The sequence below is a fragment of the Eupeodes corollae genome, chromosome 1 (genome assembly GCF_945859685.1).
Source record: "Eupeodes corollae chromosome 1, idEupCoro1.1, whole genome shotgun sequence".
In the NCBI taxonomy this organism is placed as follows: Eukaryota; Metazoa; Arthropoda; class Insecta; order Diptera; family Syrphidae; genus Eupeodes; species Eupeodes corollae.
Window position 1 is genome coordinate 40,053,088 of NC_079147.1, and position 21,795 is coordinate 40,074,882.

Sequence of the window (21,795 nt, forward strand, 5' to 3'; positions counted from 1 at the left end):
TAATTTGACCTTGATTTACAAGCTAGTTAGCGACTAACACTTAAAGAATAAACGATGTGACTGGGTTTATCAGTTTTAGGTATGAAAACTAGTCTGACCTCGTGCCACAACCTAGAAACATATTCAGATCAAAGGTTACTGCAGAATATATTGCAAAGGTGTGGGATTGTTAGATCTGCGCTCTTTTGAAGCATCATAGAGAAGATATTGTCCGGACCTGGCAATTTGAATGGCAAGAAGAACCCTATGTCTCATTTTATTGTATCCCCTGTTATCAAACCGGTCGGAAATATATTTTTTTAAGAGTAAGTTGATAGCTGTAGTACCCGTGGTATGATGGTTAGTGCGTTGGACTGTCATGCCAGAGGTCTGGGTTCGATCCCTGCATATGCCATCTAAAGGTTTTTCACGGGTACTGCCTCTTTCGAGGAATTGACAAATTCTCCAAGTGTAATTCTTGTCATGAAAAGGGCTTTCTCAAATTAGCCGATCGGATTTGGCTTTAAACTGTAGGTCCCCTCAATCCCTGATAACAGTAATCGCAGTACTGTTATCAGACTAGGCCATAGTTCTCAACGGACTGTTACGCCATCCCATTTATTTATTTATTTTTATAAGTTGATATCTCCAATTTACGATTAACATGATTGAAGCCCATTAAGAGGCTATTTAGCATGAGTTCAAAACATTCCCGACAAGATTCCATCCCTATGGCTTAAAAACCTTAAATTAATTTCCTGAAGAATCACGTTTTTTGTGTTATGCCGGTTTTCTTTAAGTGTGACGATATGTGAAGAGTATTTAAAAAATGTAATATATCCGTTTTTGTGTAAAATTAATGTTGAAGTCTGAACGTTTGACAGATATTTCGACAACATGTTGTTAGACAAAAGTAGCTTCGGATACTAAACGAACATAGTCTTAGCTGTTGAAACGGTTCTTAGTTAATTATCTTTCCATATTTGAGCTAAAAGCGAAAAGTTTCGGGCAATTAAAAAAAAATGGGATGTGTTCAACGAACTCCAAGTAATCTAATCAAAAGACACCTATTTCCCTCACTCTGATTTAAAAATAAAATCTAATTAAATCTACGTAGGTACTTATCTGTAGATTTATTTAAATCGATTAAATTTACATTCCGTTGACATAGATACATACATTTATGTATACACTCGCATTTATAGGTACTCATCCTTTAAAGCACTGAAAATGCAAAAAACAAAAATAAAACGTAATCTATAAGCTTCCGTCAAATGCAATTATTATATACCCTTAAACGTGATTGGTATTCAATTTTGAACTCTGGCTATTGATTTTGAGAAACATGTCCATTACACATCCTTTTAAATTGTTTTCTTTTTAATGTCGTTGTTTTTGTTTTATAGCTTTTTGGGTTCGGGTAGATATTTTTTATTTTGTATATTTCAGAGCCAAAGTGTTCAACAGCTTTATAATTCTGTCTATAGATGCATTGCATCGGTATCACAAAATGAAGCTGTTCTCTCACCCGGTCTTTGGATTGTGTATAAGTATAATATAGTGCACTTCCCCAACCTACCATCATCAACATCCTCAACCTCATCAACATCATCATCAGCCATCATAACAAGAATGAAGACGACGAGGACGAGGACGACTACGACAACAACGACAACAACGACGACGGACGATGTTTTATATTGTGTCAGGGCTGCGCTTTATATTTTTAACCTCTTGACACTGAAATAGCTTTATCTTGCAGATGCTTGCCTTTGCCTAGCTTCCTATGAGCGGTTAAGTGAGGGCGGTTTTTGTCAGAAGTTTAGATGTAAACTATATATGTATCTGAAAGTGCCCTCAATCCTCTTTGAATTCAATTATGCTCTCAACTCACCTAAAACCAATGCCCAAGCACATATTTCAGAATCTTCTATACGTTTCACTCGTCCCTGAAAACCTTTTACTCGAAAAGCGCGAGGAAGAATATTATGAAAAAAGCTTTTAAGAGAACAATAAAAGAGCTGAATATAGAATTTTGGTTTCTCTTGGGATTTAAAAACCAGATATAAAAGTAAAAGGATATAAACAAGGGAACAAGGAAGCTTTAAGAGAACTTGAAAGTGGATGAAATATTGTTTAAATCATTATGACGTTTTTGTGTTAATCTTTTAACGGTTTAAAGTGAAATTTAAAAAATGGAAAAACAAACTTTATTGCGGGTAGAGCCAAATTAGGTTAAAAATCTAGAGTATATACAGGGAGTTGGCATTTAACTCAAGGTCTTAAGCATGAGGATACATTTGGCAGGAAAAAGTGCATCTCAGCTCAATACTTTAGGTGTTTATTTCGGTCGATTGACAACAAAAAACGACAAGGATAATTTAGACTAAGGCTTCTGTGTCATTATACAGGGCCCGGCAAAAAGATCTCCCATATTTTAAAAGGCAATGGTAAGTAAATAAACAATTTAACAGAAAAATTTTATTGATTTATTTAAATTAAATACTATGCCATTTTACATTAAATAAAATAATTACTTAGTTTTAAACATTATATCCGTTAAATATTGTCCTCTATTATTAATATATTTACGAAGCCTCTCCCGGAAATTTTTCGTTGCTTGTCGAGTCATTTGCGGTGTAATGGCTGCCACTTCCTTCCTCCTTAAGTGCTCCCAAAGATATTGGGCGATGAGTGTAGACTTGGGCCTTTAAATATCCCCAAAGAAAAAATCACAAGGTTATAATTCGGGGGACCTTTATGGCCACGTAAAGAAAGAAGATGCGCTGGAAACATCTCTCTCAAAATGGTTAGTGAACGCCGTGAAGTGTGTGCTGTGTTGGAACCAGACTTTTTTGTTGTTCCTAGTAAACTGGTTTAAGTTTGGTTGGGGAAAGGTTTCAATCATGTGACAGTAGCGATCCGCATTAACTGTAACTTTGCCCATTTTCTTTGAAAAAATACGGCCCTAACACCAATTTCAGCAACAGCAGACCAAAATGTCACATAAGGGCTGTGAAGTGGTTGTTGATGAGTTTCTTTAGGGTTTTCTGTTGCCCAGTATTTGAAATTTTATTTATTCACAGTACCCGATAAATGGAAATGGGCCTCGTCAGACGAAATCAAAACAGCACCAACGGGAATGTTTTCAAGAATGTCTTCACAAATAGCTCTGCGAGTTCCAAAATCTTTCTCACTTAATTCGTGTGCGATCATCATTTTGTAGGGATGCATAATGAAGATGTGTGTTCAAAATTCGTCTTACACTCCTATCAGACAATCTAACTCCAGCTGCATGTTTAAGTGCTGAACGCCTCGAAGATTGCTGGATAGACGCACTTACATGTGCCACATTATCCGGCGTTGTTGCGGTTAAAGGTCGGCCAGACAATTTTCTCTTTAGCGCAGAACCAGTTAGAGTTTGATAACCAAATCTCTCTGAAATCGAATGCGAAATGGTCGCTGAGTAGTAATCGCAGACCCACCATTACGGATATATTCCTCTACGACAAACGTGCCACGCCATTATGATTACTAAGAACGGCACGTAGACCTCTATATATGTATACCTGGAATACCATTTTATCTATAAATAGCTTTAAATATAAACGTCTAAAAATACGGGAGGTTTTTTGCCGGACCCTGTATAAGCTTCCTGATTTTTCACGTATTAAAATCTTGACATAAAATCAGTGTCAAACTTGTTAAAAATTAAAAACGTTATCTAAAGCGAATTGATATCTTGTGTAGCCCAAATTGAGTGCTTTTTGAAATGGATTTTTGGCTGAAATGAAGGACGCTCTGCGCCTGAATCCGATAGTGTGCGACTTAACTCTCAAACAAACTTCCCATCGCTCCAGGGGTATATTAACTTTTAAGGACTGGGCTGAGGTTAGTTCTTGATATAAATCTGATATTATTCGTTTAAAAGTTCTAATTTAAGAAGCTCGACGATTCGAAAACGATTTTGTGAAAAAGCCATTTGGCTCAGCATCTTTAACTGGTCACTATGCTTCCTCGATAGTGACGTTGACTCCAGCGCTGATATGGTAAAATACTGCACTGTCCCAAAGGAAGTAAACATTTTTGGTCATTCGTAATGAGGTATTTTTCCTCTTCCTTGGTTTTTACACTTGTTGTCAATGACACTCCATTCCTTAGCTCTTTAGAGAAAGCTTAAATAAAGCATTCATACGCAAAGCTCAATGTTATCTATCAAAACCTAAAGCTCAATATTAAGAAATCAATGTAAAAACACAGAATGCAGACATTTTGCATTTCCCTTTTATCTCGATCAAGTTTCATTGCAATCACGTCTTTCATTGAAGTTAGTACAAAAAAGTAAAAAAGCAAAAGAACTTTCAATATGCTGGTGCATAAAGTAACTCTAACCTTTCTTAATAGTTCAAATACAATTTTTTGTATTCGAGGAATGCAAAAAAGGCGAATATTCCGCACTCTCAAAATACCGATCTAACAGTTGATCAAATGTTTACATCGTTTGAAAGAGAGTAAGATTATTGCACTTGATATTTCAAAAGCATTTGATAGGGTTTGGCATCAGGGCTCTTATCGAGTGCCTTTGGTTAAGATGAATAACTTCTTCGTTGGATTAGAAACAACCTTTCGGACCGTTTAATAAAAGTAGTAATAGATGGGTTCGAGTCTAAAAACTACAATATGAATGCTGGTGTACCCCAGGGCTCTGTTTTATCTCCAACACTTTATCTTATTTTTATTAATGGCCTGTTGTCTGCAACTTCTAATCCAATACATTATTTTGCTTACTATAGTCCCTTAGCTTTTAATATTCCTTTTCAGACTTACAAACCCTGCTTCTTTGGATGTGGGACTGCAACGACAAAATATGATAAGCTCATTACCGTCCTTACAATTTTGGTGGGCCTGGGCACTTTTCAAAAATGGGACCCCTGTATGATTATATAAAAATTTTATGTTGTGTAATAAATGTTTACAGAAAAAATCACAACTTTGAATTGATATTTATTCTTTTACTTTTTTAAATAAATACATTTTTTTTAATTCATTAAAAAGATAAGTAGTTATTGCAGCATTTAAAACATAAACATTAAAAATGTAAAGATAAAAACAAAAAATAAAAATTCAAAATTTAACAAAATTTAAATAACAGGCAAATAAATAAGTTTTTGAGAATGTAATTTAAGGAACAATATAGTGCCACAGACTATATTTTTTCAGGTAAAAGAAAAGGATATTTATTGAAGTCTTTTTCTTTTTCACATCTTCAAAATCGATGCCTCTGAGGATGTCGCTTTCGATTGACATCAGCGACAAACATGTCAATCTTTCTTGAATCATTGTAGTTCTGAGTCCGTTTTTGTTTCTTTTTAACTTAGAGGAGGAACGTTCCCCACTGCAATTGGTCACTATCATACTTAAGAAAATTCTTAAATTTATTAGTTCAATTTTATTAGTTTTTCAAAAATTATAAAGCTCTAGAATTTTGTCAGTTTTTTCATTTTCGTGTCGACTAATTTTCAATTAAATTTTTAAATTCAGGCATTCAGCATGAAGTTCATATCTGTTCGGTGTAAAATTTAGCAAAAGATTTGCAATTCCCCTTTAAGTCTCCTGAATTCAGATATTTTAATCGAAAAAACAATCAAAACGTTGGCCAATCTTCGTATACGAACCTAGTCGCTGTTTCAAATGAACGCTTAGTGTTCCGATAATAAGAAGAAAGGTTTCAATTTTAAATCTTTCTTTGCCAGTCGGAATTACTGAGGGTCCAGAGACGTCAATAAAAGTCGGGCGAGAGCTTCTACACCTCATCCTTTCAGAAAGGTCCTTATATTCGGAATTCGGTTATTTTTGTCTGGCTGATGAATCAAAGTTATCAACATTGTCCCTGAGCCCACTTATAAATTCATCTATTGCACTCAGCAAATTTATCGCAACATCCAGGATAATATTTAGTTTTTGGAAATATTCTGCAAAGACTAAATGCTTCCTCTCTGGCCTCCAGTGCCTGTCCTAAATCGTTCGCGATAGACATCAAAGGTTCTTCTATTTTTTGATGACCTTTATATAAACATCAGCTCCTGCCGACAATCTTGTTTAAGGACGACTTTTTAACACTTTTTTGGGCCTAAATGAGTAGTCAACACACTCCATGATGATATCCCGAAAAAAAGTTATACAATTTTTGAATAATGTCAAAGAATTTTGTTGCTTCTAAGACACACTCAGCGGCATGCACTCCTACCAAGTTTAATGAGTGCATTGCACATGGTACAAAAAGAGACAAATTTACATTTTTCTTTTATTCTTGCCTGCAGACCAGAAAACCTTCCTGACATATGGTTTCCGCTAAATAATCAGATCTATGTTAGTTAATTGGAATAAAGTCCAAAAACCTTTCAACAGGCTCGTGATCTTTTACGAAACGAATAATAAATGTTATTTGATCAACATGAGACAGATCGGTTGTACTATCAACGCTAATTGATAAATATTTTGCCATTTTGACTACAATACTTTTCAAAACCTGTCTTCCCATGACATGAATAAATTCATTGCAGTTATTTGCTAAAAGATAACACGCATGACTACTTCCTGGATTTCAAAATTTGCTTAATTGTTCTACGAGGAACGGGTCAAACTCGCTAAGCAACTCAATGCATCTCAAATAATTACCGTTATTTGAAGATCTGAGGATCTCATTGCCCTCTCGAAACTGAAACCTTTACAACAGGTACAATCCGTTTCAACACATTTCTGCAGTAACTTACTTCATTTTGATGTTGTGATATCAATAGACCAATACAGGTTAAGTGATGTTTCAGCAATTTGGGGGCCTATAGTGATTGCGGGGCCCTGGGTCTGTGCCCAGTGGGCCCAGTGGTAAAGAGGGGTCTGTGCCGACCTCAACAACATTGTATGAGGGGTTATATAACCATGTGGAATTAAATGCTTCGGAAACCCAATACTGTCTTGTATTGCCATTATTAATTGATGCCACTTGAATCAATGAGACTGAACATGTTGATATTCTCGGTATGTGTATTACCACCCACTTTCTGTGGCACGAGCTTGAGTATTACTCCCAGCTCTGGGCTGGTGTTCATGCAACTTAATTAAGCCTCTTGGACAGTATTGAACTTAGAACTTAGAAAATAGCCAGCTATATTCCTTCCCTTAAACAGTTCAATCATAATACTCGCGCTACAAGTACATTGATTCGTTCTTTAACCGTACTACGCGAATGTGGAATTCCTTATCACACTGTGCGCATATTATAAACAAAAATCAAAAGATAATTTTTCTTAGAGAAACTGGAAACCACGGTGGGTGTTAACCTACGTAAAATCGTTAGCTTTGAAGCTGTGATTTGACGCTTTAGGACTTTTTTGTGGGGAATCGGGGAAAGACTGCTATTAAAGGAACGATTCAAGATCTTAAGGCTTTTATCATCAAAGCAGTCCTTGAGCTTCAGACCAAAACCATTAACAAAGTCTTGACAAACTAGAGTTACAGAATGCTCTACTGCGATGACAGCTGAGGCAGTCATTGCTTGAAGGAAATTGTGTTCCACAATTAGTTGAAATGTTTGCCTTCAACGTTTAAGTGTATAAATTGCTGTTGGCACTATTTGAAGTTCATGCATTTAACCGATTCTCTTAAAGTTGGCACCCATGATTTAATGTCAAAAAGTATAAAACCAATAGATAACATATGAACGAGTCATGTCAATGATGTTTTGGGCACAAAAATTGTTCTTAAAAAAGAACAGTTGTTATTGAAACCAGAAAAAATTTTCTACAGTTAAGTCACATAATAAATTATTACGCATTATCAAGCTCCTTTTAAATACTATTTAACCGTTAATGTATCGAAAATCCAAGTTTATCCCTTTTAAAAGCCCCTTTAATTCACCATAAATGTATATTGCACATAATTTTCTTTCATTTTTATCTCAGTTCTGGGATTTACTTTTATCCTGCGTCTTAGTTTTTACTCTAGTTAATATTTCTTCCTGAAAATAGTGTTATATTGAAAATAAACTTCAGTTTTTCCCTGAAATCGGGTTTCTGTTACGAATTCCCTATTTTTCCAACAGATTGAGATAACAAATATCGTTTTTTTTTCTTTTTGTCCTTGAAAGCAATTGCTGTAGCTATATCCTTTCTAAGAATTCCCTAGATGAAAATGTCTCTTAATAAAATTGATAGAATTCCCTTGTTGTGTTCAAGGGTATGTATTATACAAAAGATAGATATTAACTATGCTAACTTTAATTGTATGTAAAGAGTGTATATAATGTATGTATATATGTATAGAAAGAATATAATCGAAAAATATTTACCTGATATCAGGGTAAAAAATGCCATAGTTAGTACAAGACTAACACATGTCCTTTTAGTCACATATTCTCGTATATCACGAGCGCTATTGGCTCGCATAGCAGTTTCATAACTCAGTACTTGATGCATTTTAAAGACGTCTATATCGATGCAGATCTGAAAGAAAAGAAGTTAAAAACAAAATTTAATTAATAAACAGAGGGCTTAAAGTTAAGCTTTATAAAAAAGAAAGGAATTAGTGTAGAAATCTGAATTTTGGTGGCTTAATTTGTGTGTCTTAACACTATCTAAAAATTACCCTAAATTTGGAGTAGGCACACAATTATTAGGTGATTGAGGGAGGGGGGTTACATTTATATATTTAGGAAAAGACATTTTGTTTTGATTATGTTTGAACAAATATTCTCTATTAAAAATCCAAGTTTAAGAGGGACACCGCAAAATAAATTCCGGCATTAATGGAAAAAGAAGAAGATTCTAGTTATTTTATTTGATAACTCCCGGGAAGTTTATTTTTGCATTTAATGGTCTTAAAACAACTTGTAAACAAATGTTGGGTTAAAAGTTGATGTTATACGATTTAAAAATCAAAAAATTTACTTAAAGAAAGTAAAGCAGGATCAGACCACATAAGGACCTTTACACTTTAACTACATTATTTGAATGTAAATTTTTGACCAAGGCAGCTAGTTGGATTTTTTTAGGTGTCACACATTTAAAACTTTCATCGTACAAAAGATATTTAAAGCATTGTCTACAGAACACTTCTCAGCCAAGCTACAAGCAAGGGCGGATCCAGATTTTTCATAGGGGGGGGGGGGGGGTGAAGGTGTATCACACACTTAGATGAGTTTTTACTCAGCGCTTAAAAATGTTTTTAATGTTTTGTAAAGGAGGCTAGCAATGTGTACGAGTATATTTAACTAACCTTTACTAATTCCAATTGCTCAAATGACAACTTTAGTTATCAAATTATTTTAGAACACTGTTGTCATGAAAGGTATGACTATTAATTTGGATGACTCCCTACATATGAAAGCTTTCCTGGATTCCAAAAGTTTTCTAAATATGCCACATTTTAGGGTTTTTTGCTGCATTTAACGCAGAAATGTAAGAAATTGTTTTCAATCGTAGCTTTTTTTCCCAAAAATAAAATATACTTTTCTTGTATCCATTTCTATTTATGTTGGAACGCTAAAAAAATTCAAAAATCCAGAAAATGAGAGTGGATTTGAATGAAGAAATGTCAGAGATTTTTTGAAGAAGTTTTTTCGACCTCAATTTTTTTGAGTCACTATCAGTTTTCTTACTAGTATTTTGATCTTAAATGAGTCAATAAAACTTAAAAAATTTAGATAAAAAAATGTTTGGTTCTTCAATTTAAGGAAATATTTGGTTTTAAGTACATAATTTCCCTAAAAAATTAAATTAAAACAAATTATGGTAAACAAATAAGTAAGGAAGAAACGTTTGTGTAGCACTCACAAGTTTCAGAATCTCTTTCACTTTAAAGCCTTAATATAAATAGATATGAAACGTTTATAATGTTTTTAACTTCCCATAGGAAGTTATTGTAATGGGTCCGATTTGTCAAATTGAAAATTTTGATATTTCTCGACGTTTCAGGGTCCCTAGAGAAGATAGAAGATTTTTAGAAACATGTCTGAGCGTGCGTGTGTACGTACGTTCGCGACGTTTTTTTCGTCCTCCAAAGCTCAAGAACAAGAAGAGATATCAACTTCAAATAAATTTTGTTTTACAGATAATTAGGCATAAAAATGCAGAAAGGGCTCTCAAGAAATTTGCGTGGCAGTTTAAAAAAATGGTGAACATTTTGGCTAACCCTAAATATCTTACGAACCAAAAACGCTAGAGACTTGAATTAAATTTATATTATATATTGTTACGTCATACCAAACAGGTATATTTTTTGGAAAAACAAATCAATATAACGGTTTTTTTATAAATCAATAAAACTAAAAAAAATTGTCACCTCTAAAATTATAGGACTAAAATATGATTTCATCTCCAAAACCATTTTGTGCAACAAAGAATAATGTTTTTGACATCTGATAAAATTTTGAGAAAAATCGAATTGACAGTTTTTTTTATAAAAAATAAAAATTTAAAAAAAACATTACTCAAAGTTCGTAAAAATTGAATATCGATTCAAGTATCTTTTCAAAAACTTAAAATTTAGGCTACAAGCTTATTTTATCTTATAAGAAATATTGTTTTCAACATTAGGACACATTTTGAGAAAAATCGAATTGACAGTTTTTTTACAAAAAATAAAAAAATACAAATGTATAAAACTTGGTAAAAATTTATTTCGGCTCAAATAGCTTTTCAAAAATTAAAAATATTGGCTTCAAACTTAATTTATCTCACAGAAAATATTGTTTCAATTTTATATTTTATATAAATAAGTTTTTCTCAAAAATTTAAATGACATTTTATTTTTTAAAAAATCAAGGTTAACTTATTTTTTTTCGAAAATCATTTTAAATTTTAAATTTTGTCTTAAAAATATTGTTGGTAAGCACTTATACATACATGTACATTTTACATTTAAATTTCGTCAAACAAAATTAATATTTTTTTAAAAATAAAAAAAAAATACATTTTTGATCATAAAAAATCATCATCAATTTGATCATTTGATCATCAAAAAGAACTTGCACAGAAACAGACGATTATTGAAATCGTTCCATTAGTTCTTGAGAAAACTCGAAAACAAAATAAAGGTTTTTGAGGGGTACCCTTCTGGAGCAATACCAACATATGTTTTTCTTGTAGAAAGAAGCCAAATTAAGAACACAAAATTTAGAGAAAGTTGTATAAAAATCACATGTTTTAACCAACAAATTTGTATGGGGACTGCTGTTATTTTTCTTATTAATAAAATGAAAAAAAAGGCCTTACGCTAATCGGCTGAAAACCTTAATTTCAATCAACACAATTGTTTGGACTATAGGAGCCAGGAAAGACAGACAGACAAACCGAAGCAGGGGACCCACTTTTTCCCACTTCTCTAGTGTCGTAACGTCGGATTTGATTAAAAGCCTAGGTTCGAAATTGTTTACTAATGTAAAACATACCATAGAGCTCCTATATGGCGCAAGTAAAAATCACTTCAATGTCCACTATTTATGAGTGTCGAAAAAATTTAATAATAAAATTGAATGCTAGTGGAATTTAAAGGCAGCTTAATATAAAATTGATGATCTCTTATTCAAGGTTTGTTCTTAAGAACCTTAATATCTGCTCCTTTTTTTAGAAACAATTTTTATGAAAATAATTTGAAGCACGACATAGGTTTTTTCAAATTCTAAATTGAGCGAAAACAAACATTTTAGTTGTTCTTGACAGCAAACCACTTTTTGATAAATGATGTTAAACAACTTGACCTTATGGCTTATATGACCCCCCCCCCACTTTATCGTCAGCTAGTCAAAAACTGATGAATTTGCGTTAATAGGCTGAATTTCCGACTTATATTATGTTCTTGGTCCAGTCGTCAGTTAAAAGTAGTACTTTTAGCAACAAAGTTTAAGGAAGTAAAATAAAAATGCTGTTTTCATATACAAAAAATAAATAATTCAAATTATAATGGGGGTCATATCCATTAACGCAATACGATAAGTTTAGAATTGAAGGGAAAAAGCAACCAAATTATCTCCCAGGGGAAGTCATGACCCCTACGACCCCCCCCCCTATGGATCCGCCATTGGCTACAAGTCCATCATCATTTTGTATTGTTAAAAAATATTACCTATTAACTTCCCATAGGAAGTTATTGTAATGGGTCCGATTTGTCAAATTGAAAATTTTGACATTTCTCGACGTTTCAAGGTCTCTAAAGTCGAAATAAAAGATTTTTAGAAAGATGGCTGTGCGTTGGTGTAAAGTGTACGTACGTCCTTACGTTCGCGACGTTTTTTTCGTCTTCCATAGCTCAAGAACCAGAAGAGATACGGACTTCAAATAAATATTGTTATACTGATAATAAGGCAGAAATATGCAGAAAGGGCTCTCAAGAAAATTGCGTGTGTGGTTTTTTTACCATAGCATTTTGAAAAAAAGGTGAAAATTTTGTTAACCCTAAATATGTTACGAAAAAAATCGCTAGAGGCTTGAATTAAATTTTATATAATATATTGAAAAATCGAATTGAGAGTTTTCTTACAAAAAATAAAAACCTAAAAAAATAATTAACAAAAGTTGGTAAAAATTGATTTTCGAGTCAAATATCTTTTCAAAACATTAAGATATTGGCTTTTAACTACTTGTACCTATCTTTGAAAATCGAATTGACGTTTTTTCTTACTAAAAATAGAAACAAAAAAAAACTTGTTAAAAATTTACTTTCGATTCAAATAGTTTTCAAAAATTAAAAATATTGTCTTCAAACTTTTTATTTCACAGAAAATATTGTTTTCGATATTCAGTATTTTTTTTATTTAAATCCAAAAGTCCGTTTTTTCATAAAAAAAAATTAAATCTTCAAAAAATATTAAGCAAATTTGGTAAAATTTGATGTTCGGTTCTTGATATCTCTCAAATTAAATTCATTCATCCAACTTGTGAAAATTGAAGAAATGCTACTAAAATTGGTAAACATTTGATTTAGACTAAAAATCTATTAAACAAAACTAGATTTTCAAACTAAACTATTTCTCTATATAAAAAAATATTTTTGGTAATTTTAAAATTTTTAAAAATAATTTAACTGACGACTTTTTTAACCCAACACGAAAACCAAGAAACTTTTAAGCAAGACAAATCGACAGACGGGATGGGAAGTTATCAGTGTGGGTCGCATCCCAGCTTCTTTTATAACTTCAGAAATTTTCCTTGGTCTTGTATTTGTTAAATGCACACATTATACGAATAGTACAATACTTATTAACATATTAAATAATTTCACGGAAGAAAATATTCTGCTAAAAATAAACTAGTTTTGGAACTCGGGCATCTTTAGACAGTTTACGGCACGCAAGTTTATAGTTTGTTTATAAAAATTGATGTCCAACGTAAATCATCTCGACATTTAAGAATACATATGTAGATTTTCAGCAGAAAATAGTGAGAAAATACTTTAATTAAATAAAGATATTAAAATTGTTTATTTACAGAAAAAACTTGAGTTGAAATGTAAACAAAAATATAGAGAACATACACGAAAACAACAACTGGCAAATTGATTGGCCTTAATCGTGTCAGACCATTCATTCAATCAATTACTCATCCTTACCAAGAAATTTTTGACACATATTTTAAAGTGCAAATTATTTTGATTTAAATTGTTTTCAACATGATTTGATTAAAGCATACCTCTAGACACTGCCTTGATTCAAAAGCGATTTTTTTTAGTACGTATACGCCGTGGCGAACATTATTGGATTATTTTCGTATTTTTGACACTAAACCAATATTGTAAACATTTACATTTAACCCTTTATTTTTTAGTGGTTGTGGAACCACAACATTTATACTTTTATGATAAGTTCGTAGAGGTTTTATGACGAAAACCAAATGCTTTTGTGAAAAATGTAATTCATAACTTTGGAAACGAAGATCGAAGGAATTCCATTGCTAAATTAAACCCTCCTTTAACTGAGCTAAATTGATGAAATTTATTTTAATTCTGAGCTTTTAGACCCCCAAGAAAAGGGAAAGTTATTTTGCGATACCAATTTCACTTTGCTTTAAATTTGGTTCATTTACCAGCACTGAACATGCAGCCCAAACCATTTTTGAGCCTATTATGTGCTTTACAGTGGCTTTTATATTTGTTTTTACCAATCTTGTCATTGGATTTAGGCCACTCAAAAATATCGTTTTATCTGTTTCATGTTAATTGCATTTTCTTTTATCAGTGAATAAAACCTTCAGATGATGAAATTTGTCTTCGAAAACATAAATCTGTTTAACCGATATATGTATGTATATTGTATATTCAAATATTATCTTTTACCTTACTTCAAAAACCTTCAATCTATATGTTTTGGTTTCAAAGTTTGTAAGTGGGGTTTTCTTGCAAATATTTCGTACTATTTGTACTTATTTGACGTGATCCAAATTGTAATTGGACTAACATCTTTACCTTTTAAAAAGATTTTTCTTTTTAGGTCATTTTAACATTTTGCCTTTTCCTTTTCTGCCTTCGTTGGAAAACTTAACAACTGTCGGTATTTTTTAATTATATCATCTACAGCAAATTAAGTTTTTTCAATCAATTTGACGGTCTGAAACTTAGTTTAACAATTAGATGTCTGATTTTAACCATCGCCTGTTTTTAAATTAAATCTCGTAGAGTAAATGTATCTGTACGTACGTTTAAAATTGAGTTAAAATCGCTTTGCAACACAAAGTGTCCGTCAGGCCATCTATGAAATAGTTTTTCCAACAAGGACTTGACATCTTTTTTAAAAACAAAACACAAATCATTTAAGATATTTCAAAAACTTTATCATTGGCTCGAAGTACAATCAAATTTTTTATGAATGGAACTTGACTGTGTCCTTGTGGCGAACGACATGAGACACTTTTATATAGCTTTACAGGGGTCAATTCGTTGGAATCAATTTTCATTCAATGACTTAGCAACACATTTTGGTCAAAATAGCCACGACGTGAACTCTTCTAACTTCGTCAGCTTGTTATCATAAACCAATGACTAAACGTTGCCCCAAAGAAAATAGTCTAGAGGCTCATTTCTAAGATAACACGCTCATCAATCTTACTCTTCAATACATAAATCAATTGTAAAGTGTGCTGTGTGCCTTGTGGCACCATCCTGTTCAAACCACAAGTCCATACATTCCAATTCGTACCAAACATAATCGGTAATCATAGCGCGATAACGGTAACTCTAGAGCCTAATCAGATGATGTATACCTACGTGACTTCAAATAGTCCATCGGCTTACATTCTTCAGTCAATTTCATCTTGTATGGGAGTGAGCCAAGATTCTTAAAAAAAGGCCGCGCAATAATTTGGTCTGAGCAATGCAACATTTTTTGAGAACGCTTTAAGAATTGACTTTTTTAAACCGTTTGCTACGGACCCGTTGTCTCAGTGACACGGCAGAATTACACAACGATTACATAGACTCAAATTTTTGCAATAAGTTTGTTAATTAGGGTATGAATGACTTCCGAAAATTGGACTTAACGCTCTAAAAGTTGAGGTGACCGACACAGAATTTTGGTAGAACATTTTTATAATTTGAAGACGTTGCTCTTTCGTATAATTTACATGAAAATGTTGAGTTTACTGAATACATTGAAAATAAAGCCTGTGTTCATAAAATAAATTGAAAGTTTTCAAGTTTTTATTAGATAACTCGGGGGAGACACTTTTTGCTTACAGCACAAATTCTTTTTTCAATTTTATGTGGTTTAAATTTTCCGTGAATAAGCAAATCATTCACTATTGCTTCCTTTATCGAAGCCCAAATCTAGACAGAGTATCAACTTCTCGTGAATTTGATGCTTTGTCTGATTCCATCCAAAGAATTGTTTCGTCCTATCCTCGCACTGAAATCGTTGTTACGGGCGATTTCAATGTACACAATTCTTCATGGCTTCAACATTCGGGCCAGTCAACACCAGAAGGAGTGTGTGTTGAGATCTTCGCTGAGTTAAACCACCTAACTCAGCTGGTCAACGAGCCCACTAGAATATCGGACGCGGTAGGTCGAGCAGAAAACACTCTTGACTTGTTTCTTACCTCTGACCCTGGTAAGTACACTATTAGTGTCCTATCTCCTCTAGGCACATCTGACCATTGTGTCATATCAGCAAATTTCTCGTGTAAAAACTCTCCAGTTAAAGAAAGAGCTCCTAAGAGAACCGTTTGGCAATACGAGAAAGCCAACTGGGACGGTCTCAATAATTACTTCAGGATCTTTAACTGGTCACTATGCTTCCTCGATAGTGACGTTGACGCCAGCGCTGATATGATCACAAGTTTGATTCTCCTGGGAATGAGAACTTTTATCCCGAATAGGGTTAAAAGCATCAGACCTAAGGAAAACGCATGGTTCGATGCGAGCTGTAAAGAGGTTATTAGGGTTAAGAAGGTAAGTTTCCGTTGTTTTAAAGCCAATCCAACTGAGGAAAACCGGAATAAGTTCAAGCAAGCCAGGAAGGCCTGCAACGCCCATATTCGACGGACCAAATTTTTACATGACCAAAAATTACGGCAAAAAATACTGCAATGTCCCAAAGGCAGTAAAAATTTTTGGTCATTTGTAAAAAATATGAGGAATTCTTCCTTTTCCTCGGTTCCTACGCTCGTTGTGAATGACACTCCATTTGTTAGCTCCTTAGAGAAAGCAAATCTCTTTGCTAGGCAGTTCGCCGCCAATTCAACTCTGCCAGTGAGTGTTATGACTCCGCCTGTACTTGAGCGAGTTAATGATTCTATGGGGCAAATCTTTATTCGCACTCGTACTGTAGCGAGGGTCCTAAAAGATCTTAACATACACAAATCTGCTGGTCCGGATGGTATCCCCGCTATTGTTCTGAAGAGGTGTTCTTCATCGCTGGCAAAACCACTGCGTAAGCTTTTTCATCTGTCCTACTCCTCAGGTCTCGTTCCGAGCGGATGGAAAACCGCATTTGTCCAGCCTATTCCCAAAAAAGGCGAATCTTCCTCACCGTCTAACTATCGACCGATTGCTCTTACGTCCCTTCTTTCCAAGGTCATGGAAACGCTGATTAATTATCAGCTCAAGAAATATCTTGAAGAACGGAAGCTTCTTAATGACCGACAGTATGGCTTTCGTAGCAATAGGTCCACTGGTGATCTCATGGTTCATCTCACCGAACAGTGGAACAAATCTTTACATAGCTTTGGAGAAAGTAAGATTATTGCACTAGATATTTCAAAAGCATTTGATAGGGTTTGGCATCAGGCTCTCTTATTGAAAATGCGTGCTTTCGGTTTGCACGAATCCCTCCTTCATTGGATTAGTAATTACCTTTCGAATCGTTCAATACAAGTTGTATTGGATGGATTCAAGTCTGAAAACCACAAAATAAATGCTGGTGTGCCCCAGGTCTCTGTTCTATCTCCAACACTCTTTCTCATTTTTATTAATGATCTCCTGTCTGCAACATCTAATCCAATACATTGTTTCGCTGATGACTCACAGACACACAGCATCGTACAATGGGGAATAAGAAACCACGTGGAATTTAATGCTTCGAAAACGCAATGCTGTCTTGTATCGTTAAAGCGAAATATACCCCCCTGCCATTATCCATAAATGGCACTTGCATCGAGGAAACTGAACATCTGGATATTCTTGGTATGTGTATCACCAACCACCATCACATACGCGATGTCGCCAAAAATGCCGCAAGATGTTTGGGTTTTCTAAGGCGATGCAAGAAGTTTTTCTCCCCCTCTGATCTGGCTGTTATTTACAAGTCTTATATACGTCCAAAGCTTGAGTATAACTCCCATATCTGGGCTGGTGCTCCTGCAACTTACTTAAGCCTCTTGGATAGTATTGAACGTAGAGCATTTAGATTGATTGGTGATATTACCATCATAAGATCATTTACGTCACTTGAACATCTTCGAAATGTTTCTTGTCTCACCCTGTTTTACCGTTATTTTAATGGTTTATGCTCTAGAGAAGTAGCCAGCTGCATTCCTCCCCTTAAACAGTTCAACCGTAATACTCGCGCTTCTAGGAATGCTCATCAATATACCCTCGAGCCCATCTTCGGTCGTACTGTCAAATATAGAGATTCGTTCTTTAGCCGTACTATGCGAATGTGAAATGCCTTACCACACTCTGTCTTTCCCAGCTATTGCAATATTCAGGAATTCAAAACCAATGTGCACCGACATCTCCTTTCAACCCCTCTCTCCCTTTCCTAGTGCTCACACTGTGTCTACATAATAAGGGTAATATATCCCCTTGAGTGTGCGCTTATTATAAAAAAAAAAAAAACAGCCATCATAAAAACCTTTGTTTCCAAATTCCTAACATAATTGATCTAATAGAAATTTATATAAACTTAAGCGTGAGTCTATTAATTAGTTATTTTTAAAATGATCTCGATTTATTATCATTTTTGAAATGCAGCAAGCAATTATGTTCAAATGTGCCACCCATGTGCGGCAGCTTTTAACTAGGATGAGACACTTTTGAACGGCAGTTTTACTAACAAATAGACACTTTTTTTACGAAATAACTGTTTTATTTCTTTTTAATAAAGAAGCCAAAAACTTAAATAAACAAACTTAAATTTACAAAAATGATTTAAATAATAATAATAAAATCAAAGACATGTCATCAACGCAGCTGTCCTCGATGGCACGGAGCGTTCATTGGTATTGGAAGTTTTGCTTCGATTGCCATTTATGGAACACATGTCTTCTTAATCGGGATAAAAGAACTTATAAGAATCTGGTTTCGTTTTGAAAAAATTGGCATCGTAAATATTGTCATCCCCCTTATTAATTTAGCCTTACATTTTATCGTTATTTTTATTGGAAGATTCCACTAATATAAAGTCGATTGGATTCAAATAGTCGTTACTGAAACTAGAACATTCTCCCTGCTCTGCTTCAACTAGATAAACTGATCATCAGCATCAAAGTTGAAATCCAGATCTGTATCACCATTCACTGAATGCGCACAACTTTTATCCGAGTCCGAGCTTGACCCCTTAGGCTTTTTAGCTTTGGCAATAGTGGTTTCTTTTAATCTTGACGTTTCATGCAGGAATTCGCAAACTCATTTTTTCTGGTGTCTCTGTTAAAATACGTAATTTTTCCTTCTTCCTTCCTCGATTAGTGTTTTGTCATATACCAGCTTCCAGGAACGGCCTTGCAATTTCAGGTGAAATTAGATTTTTCTTGAAAGTATCACGATAGTGTTCATTTGAATATTGAACATTTGATTCGTTGTTTTCAGTAAACAGTACGGGTTCAACAACTTGTGGTACTTCAGTTGCTAAAGCAACCATATTTTCCTCTACTTAAGCGTTAGAATACCCTGCCATTTGCCATTTCTTAAAAAAAATTCATAAATAATCACTTTCTTAAATATTCATATTCAAACTTACCTTAATGTGTTTTAAGATAAACGTCTGCCTCCAATAAAATTATTTTGCGATGAAAATAAATTTGGTAACTTAACTACAGTTTTTGTAACAAGTTTTCACCAAAATTGTCCTCATAATTAAAAGGGTTTTGAAATAAGAGGTTTTTTTTGATATAGGCCGATATTTCGACATCTGTCATTTAAGAAACTGTCATCTTTTGGTATTTAAAAAAGGAAACAAAAAAATACGCCATTACAGAATATGGAACTTAATGCACTCTTCAATAATGCATTGAAATAATAAACTCACTTAAAAATGGTAAGAAAAATATCAGTCTTGTGATTTAATTCCTTAAATTTAATTTTTTTCCTTCAGTCCAAAGTTAAGGATTCGTTCTAAGAACTTAAAGCTATAGATTTCGTAATGTTATGGAGGATATAAAGCCGTAAATTTGTCCATGGAAAAATTCAAGAAATCGTCATGTAAATTTTCTTCTTAACAATGAAATAAGCATCTTTCGATTCGTCGCAAAAAAGCCGCGTTGTTTTTAATTTATAAATCAAATCTTGTATTGGAAATATCATATAAGGCAGTTGACTATTTTTAGTGGTTTAAGTGATGTTGCTTTAAAAAGTGAGGGATATTTCACTTATTCTATTTGTTGACGAAGTTGTACTGATCAAAATGCGATTTTATTACTCAAGATGATTTTCATTTTAAAAGTTGACACATACTCTCTTGAACTTCATCAAGATGAAAATGTTATTTTCAATGAATGTTATGACATTGACAGTTTAGTGTTACTGATTTTAGAGTGTATTTATTTGAAAAGTTCTTAAAAGTCTTGTAACACATAAAAAGAAACCCTCACACCAACCAATTCTTATTTCCGGTGACTTGATGTTCGATTATGAGTAGTAGAAAGTTGTTTGTATTTTATTTTTCTTGTTCAACTTCCGGATGTTTTTTCAATCTCCTATAACTTTCTTTGCAGGAGGGCCTTGTTCTGCTCCCTTCTTCTATGATTTTATAGTATACTTTATAAGACCAAACGAGATGTTGATTTGAAGTCAAAAGTGGCATTAGGTGCAGATGACATTGACATTTTTTGTTTACGGATTAAAATGAATTAAGTATGTTAACTACTCTACAAGTCTCGTTACTCAAACACGAACAACTGTAAAAAACCATTTTACTTATTGAACGATTGAAATAATTTATTTTAGAGCATGCATAAAGTACAAAGTAATGTTTTCCAGCAGAATGTATTTTATACCCACATTCTCTGTATACACATGATTTCTGCATTAAAAAATTCTTCTCATTGTTCTGAAAGCTCCAGAAAAAAAAAACAATTAACCCACCCACAAGTTTTCTTTTTCAAGAATTTTTATTAAAACAAGACGCTTCTAAAATTTTGAGTAAATACTTGAAAGAGTGTTCCTTCCAATGCAAAGTGTTCTTATGCTACATACTTGCTCTCTGCTGAAGCAGAACAGTTTCTCCTTATAATTAGCTTAAACGACCCCTAAAGCTTTTTTTATTCTTGTTTTTGAATATGCTTTGTTTTTACTGTTCTTGAACATGAACAAGATATTTGCTGGGCAAGTTTGTTCACATGAAAATGGAAAGAATATGCACGATTTTGAGTTGAACATGGACTTTTTGAGGACTGTTTCTAAGTATCTACAAAATATGAATGTTTCAGCAATGCAATTAAAGGAAATGTTGAAATTTCTAAAATTTGTTAATTTACTTAAAATCTGCAACAATTTCTATGTTTTTATCTCTTTCAACTTTAAATTATTTATTTTAAGTCAAAACTTTAATAGGAAATAACGTCAGTGAATTTAGGTACACAGAGTATTGCAGGAAAATAAATATTTTTATGAAACCAAATAATTCTCTAATATAACTACATACATAGTATATGTGAAAATCGCAAGTAAAAAGATCATAAAAACACACATTTTTCAACCTCCAGGAGACTGATTATGAATTTTGAGTAGTTCTCGTTATGAAATATACTTTAACGACTTCATATATAATGTAGATCAAAAGTGACAGTGTTGCCAATTCTTCAAACTGGCTATGAAACAACAAAAAGAAAATTTAACAACTGGTAATCCATATTTAAAAAAAAATTGTTTTAGTTTTATTTTGCAATTCATTATTTAATACTTAAGATTAAACAGTTAAGCACAAATAAAATGTTCTAAGAAACATAGAACGAAAATATTTGTTAGTCCCCACAGCAGCAAATTTATAAACATAGATAACATTTGTGACTATAAATTAAGAATTGGGAATTAAAGGGAAATTAGCAAACAATACATTGGGCCCTATTTCATCAAACAGTTTCACTTTTTACTGTATAACTCTGCATTTTACTTTAA

General features: G+C 33.3%; 1 protein-coding gene across 1 annotated transcript in view; it reads right to left on the reverse strand.

Annotated features, from left to right (window-relative positions):
- LOC129942291 (uncharacterized) overlaps positions 1–21,795 on the reverse strand; it is a 63,593-nt gene that overhangs the window by 5,966 nt on the left and 35,832 nt on the right. Inside the window, exon 2 of the mRNA XM_056051162.1 lies at positions 8,327–8,480. Coding sequence (XP_055907137.1) covers positions 8,327–8,453 — 127 coding nt within the window. The 5' untranslated portion in view covers positions 8,454–8,480. The remainder of the gene's footprint in view (positions 1–8,326; positions 8,481–21,795) is intronic.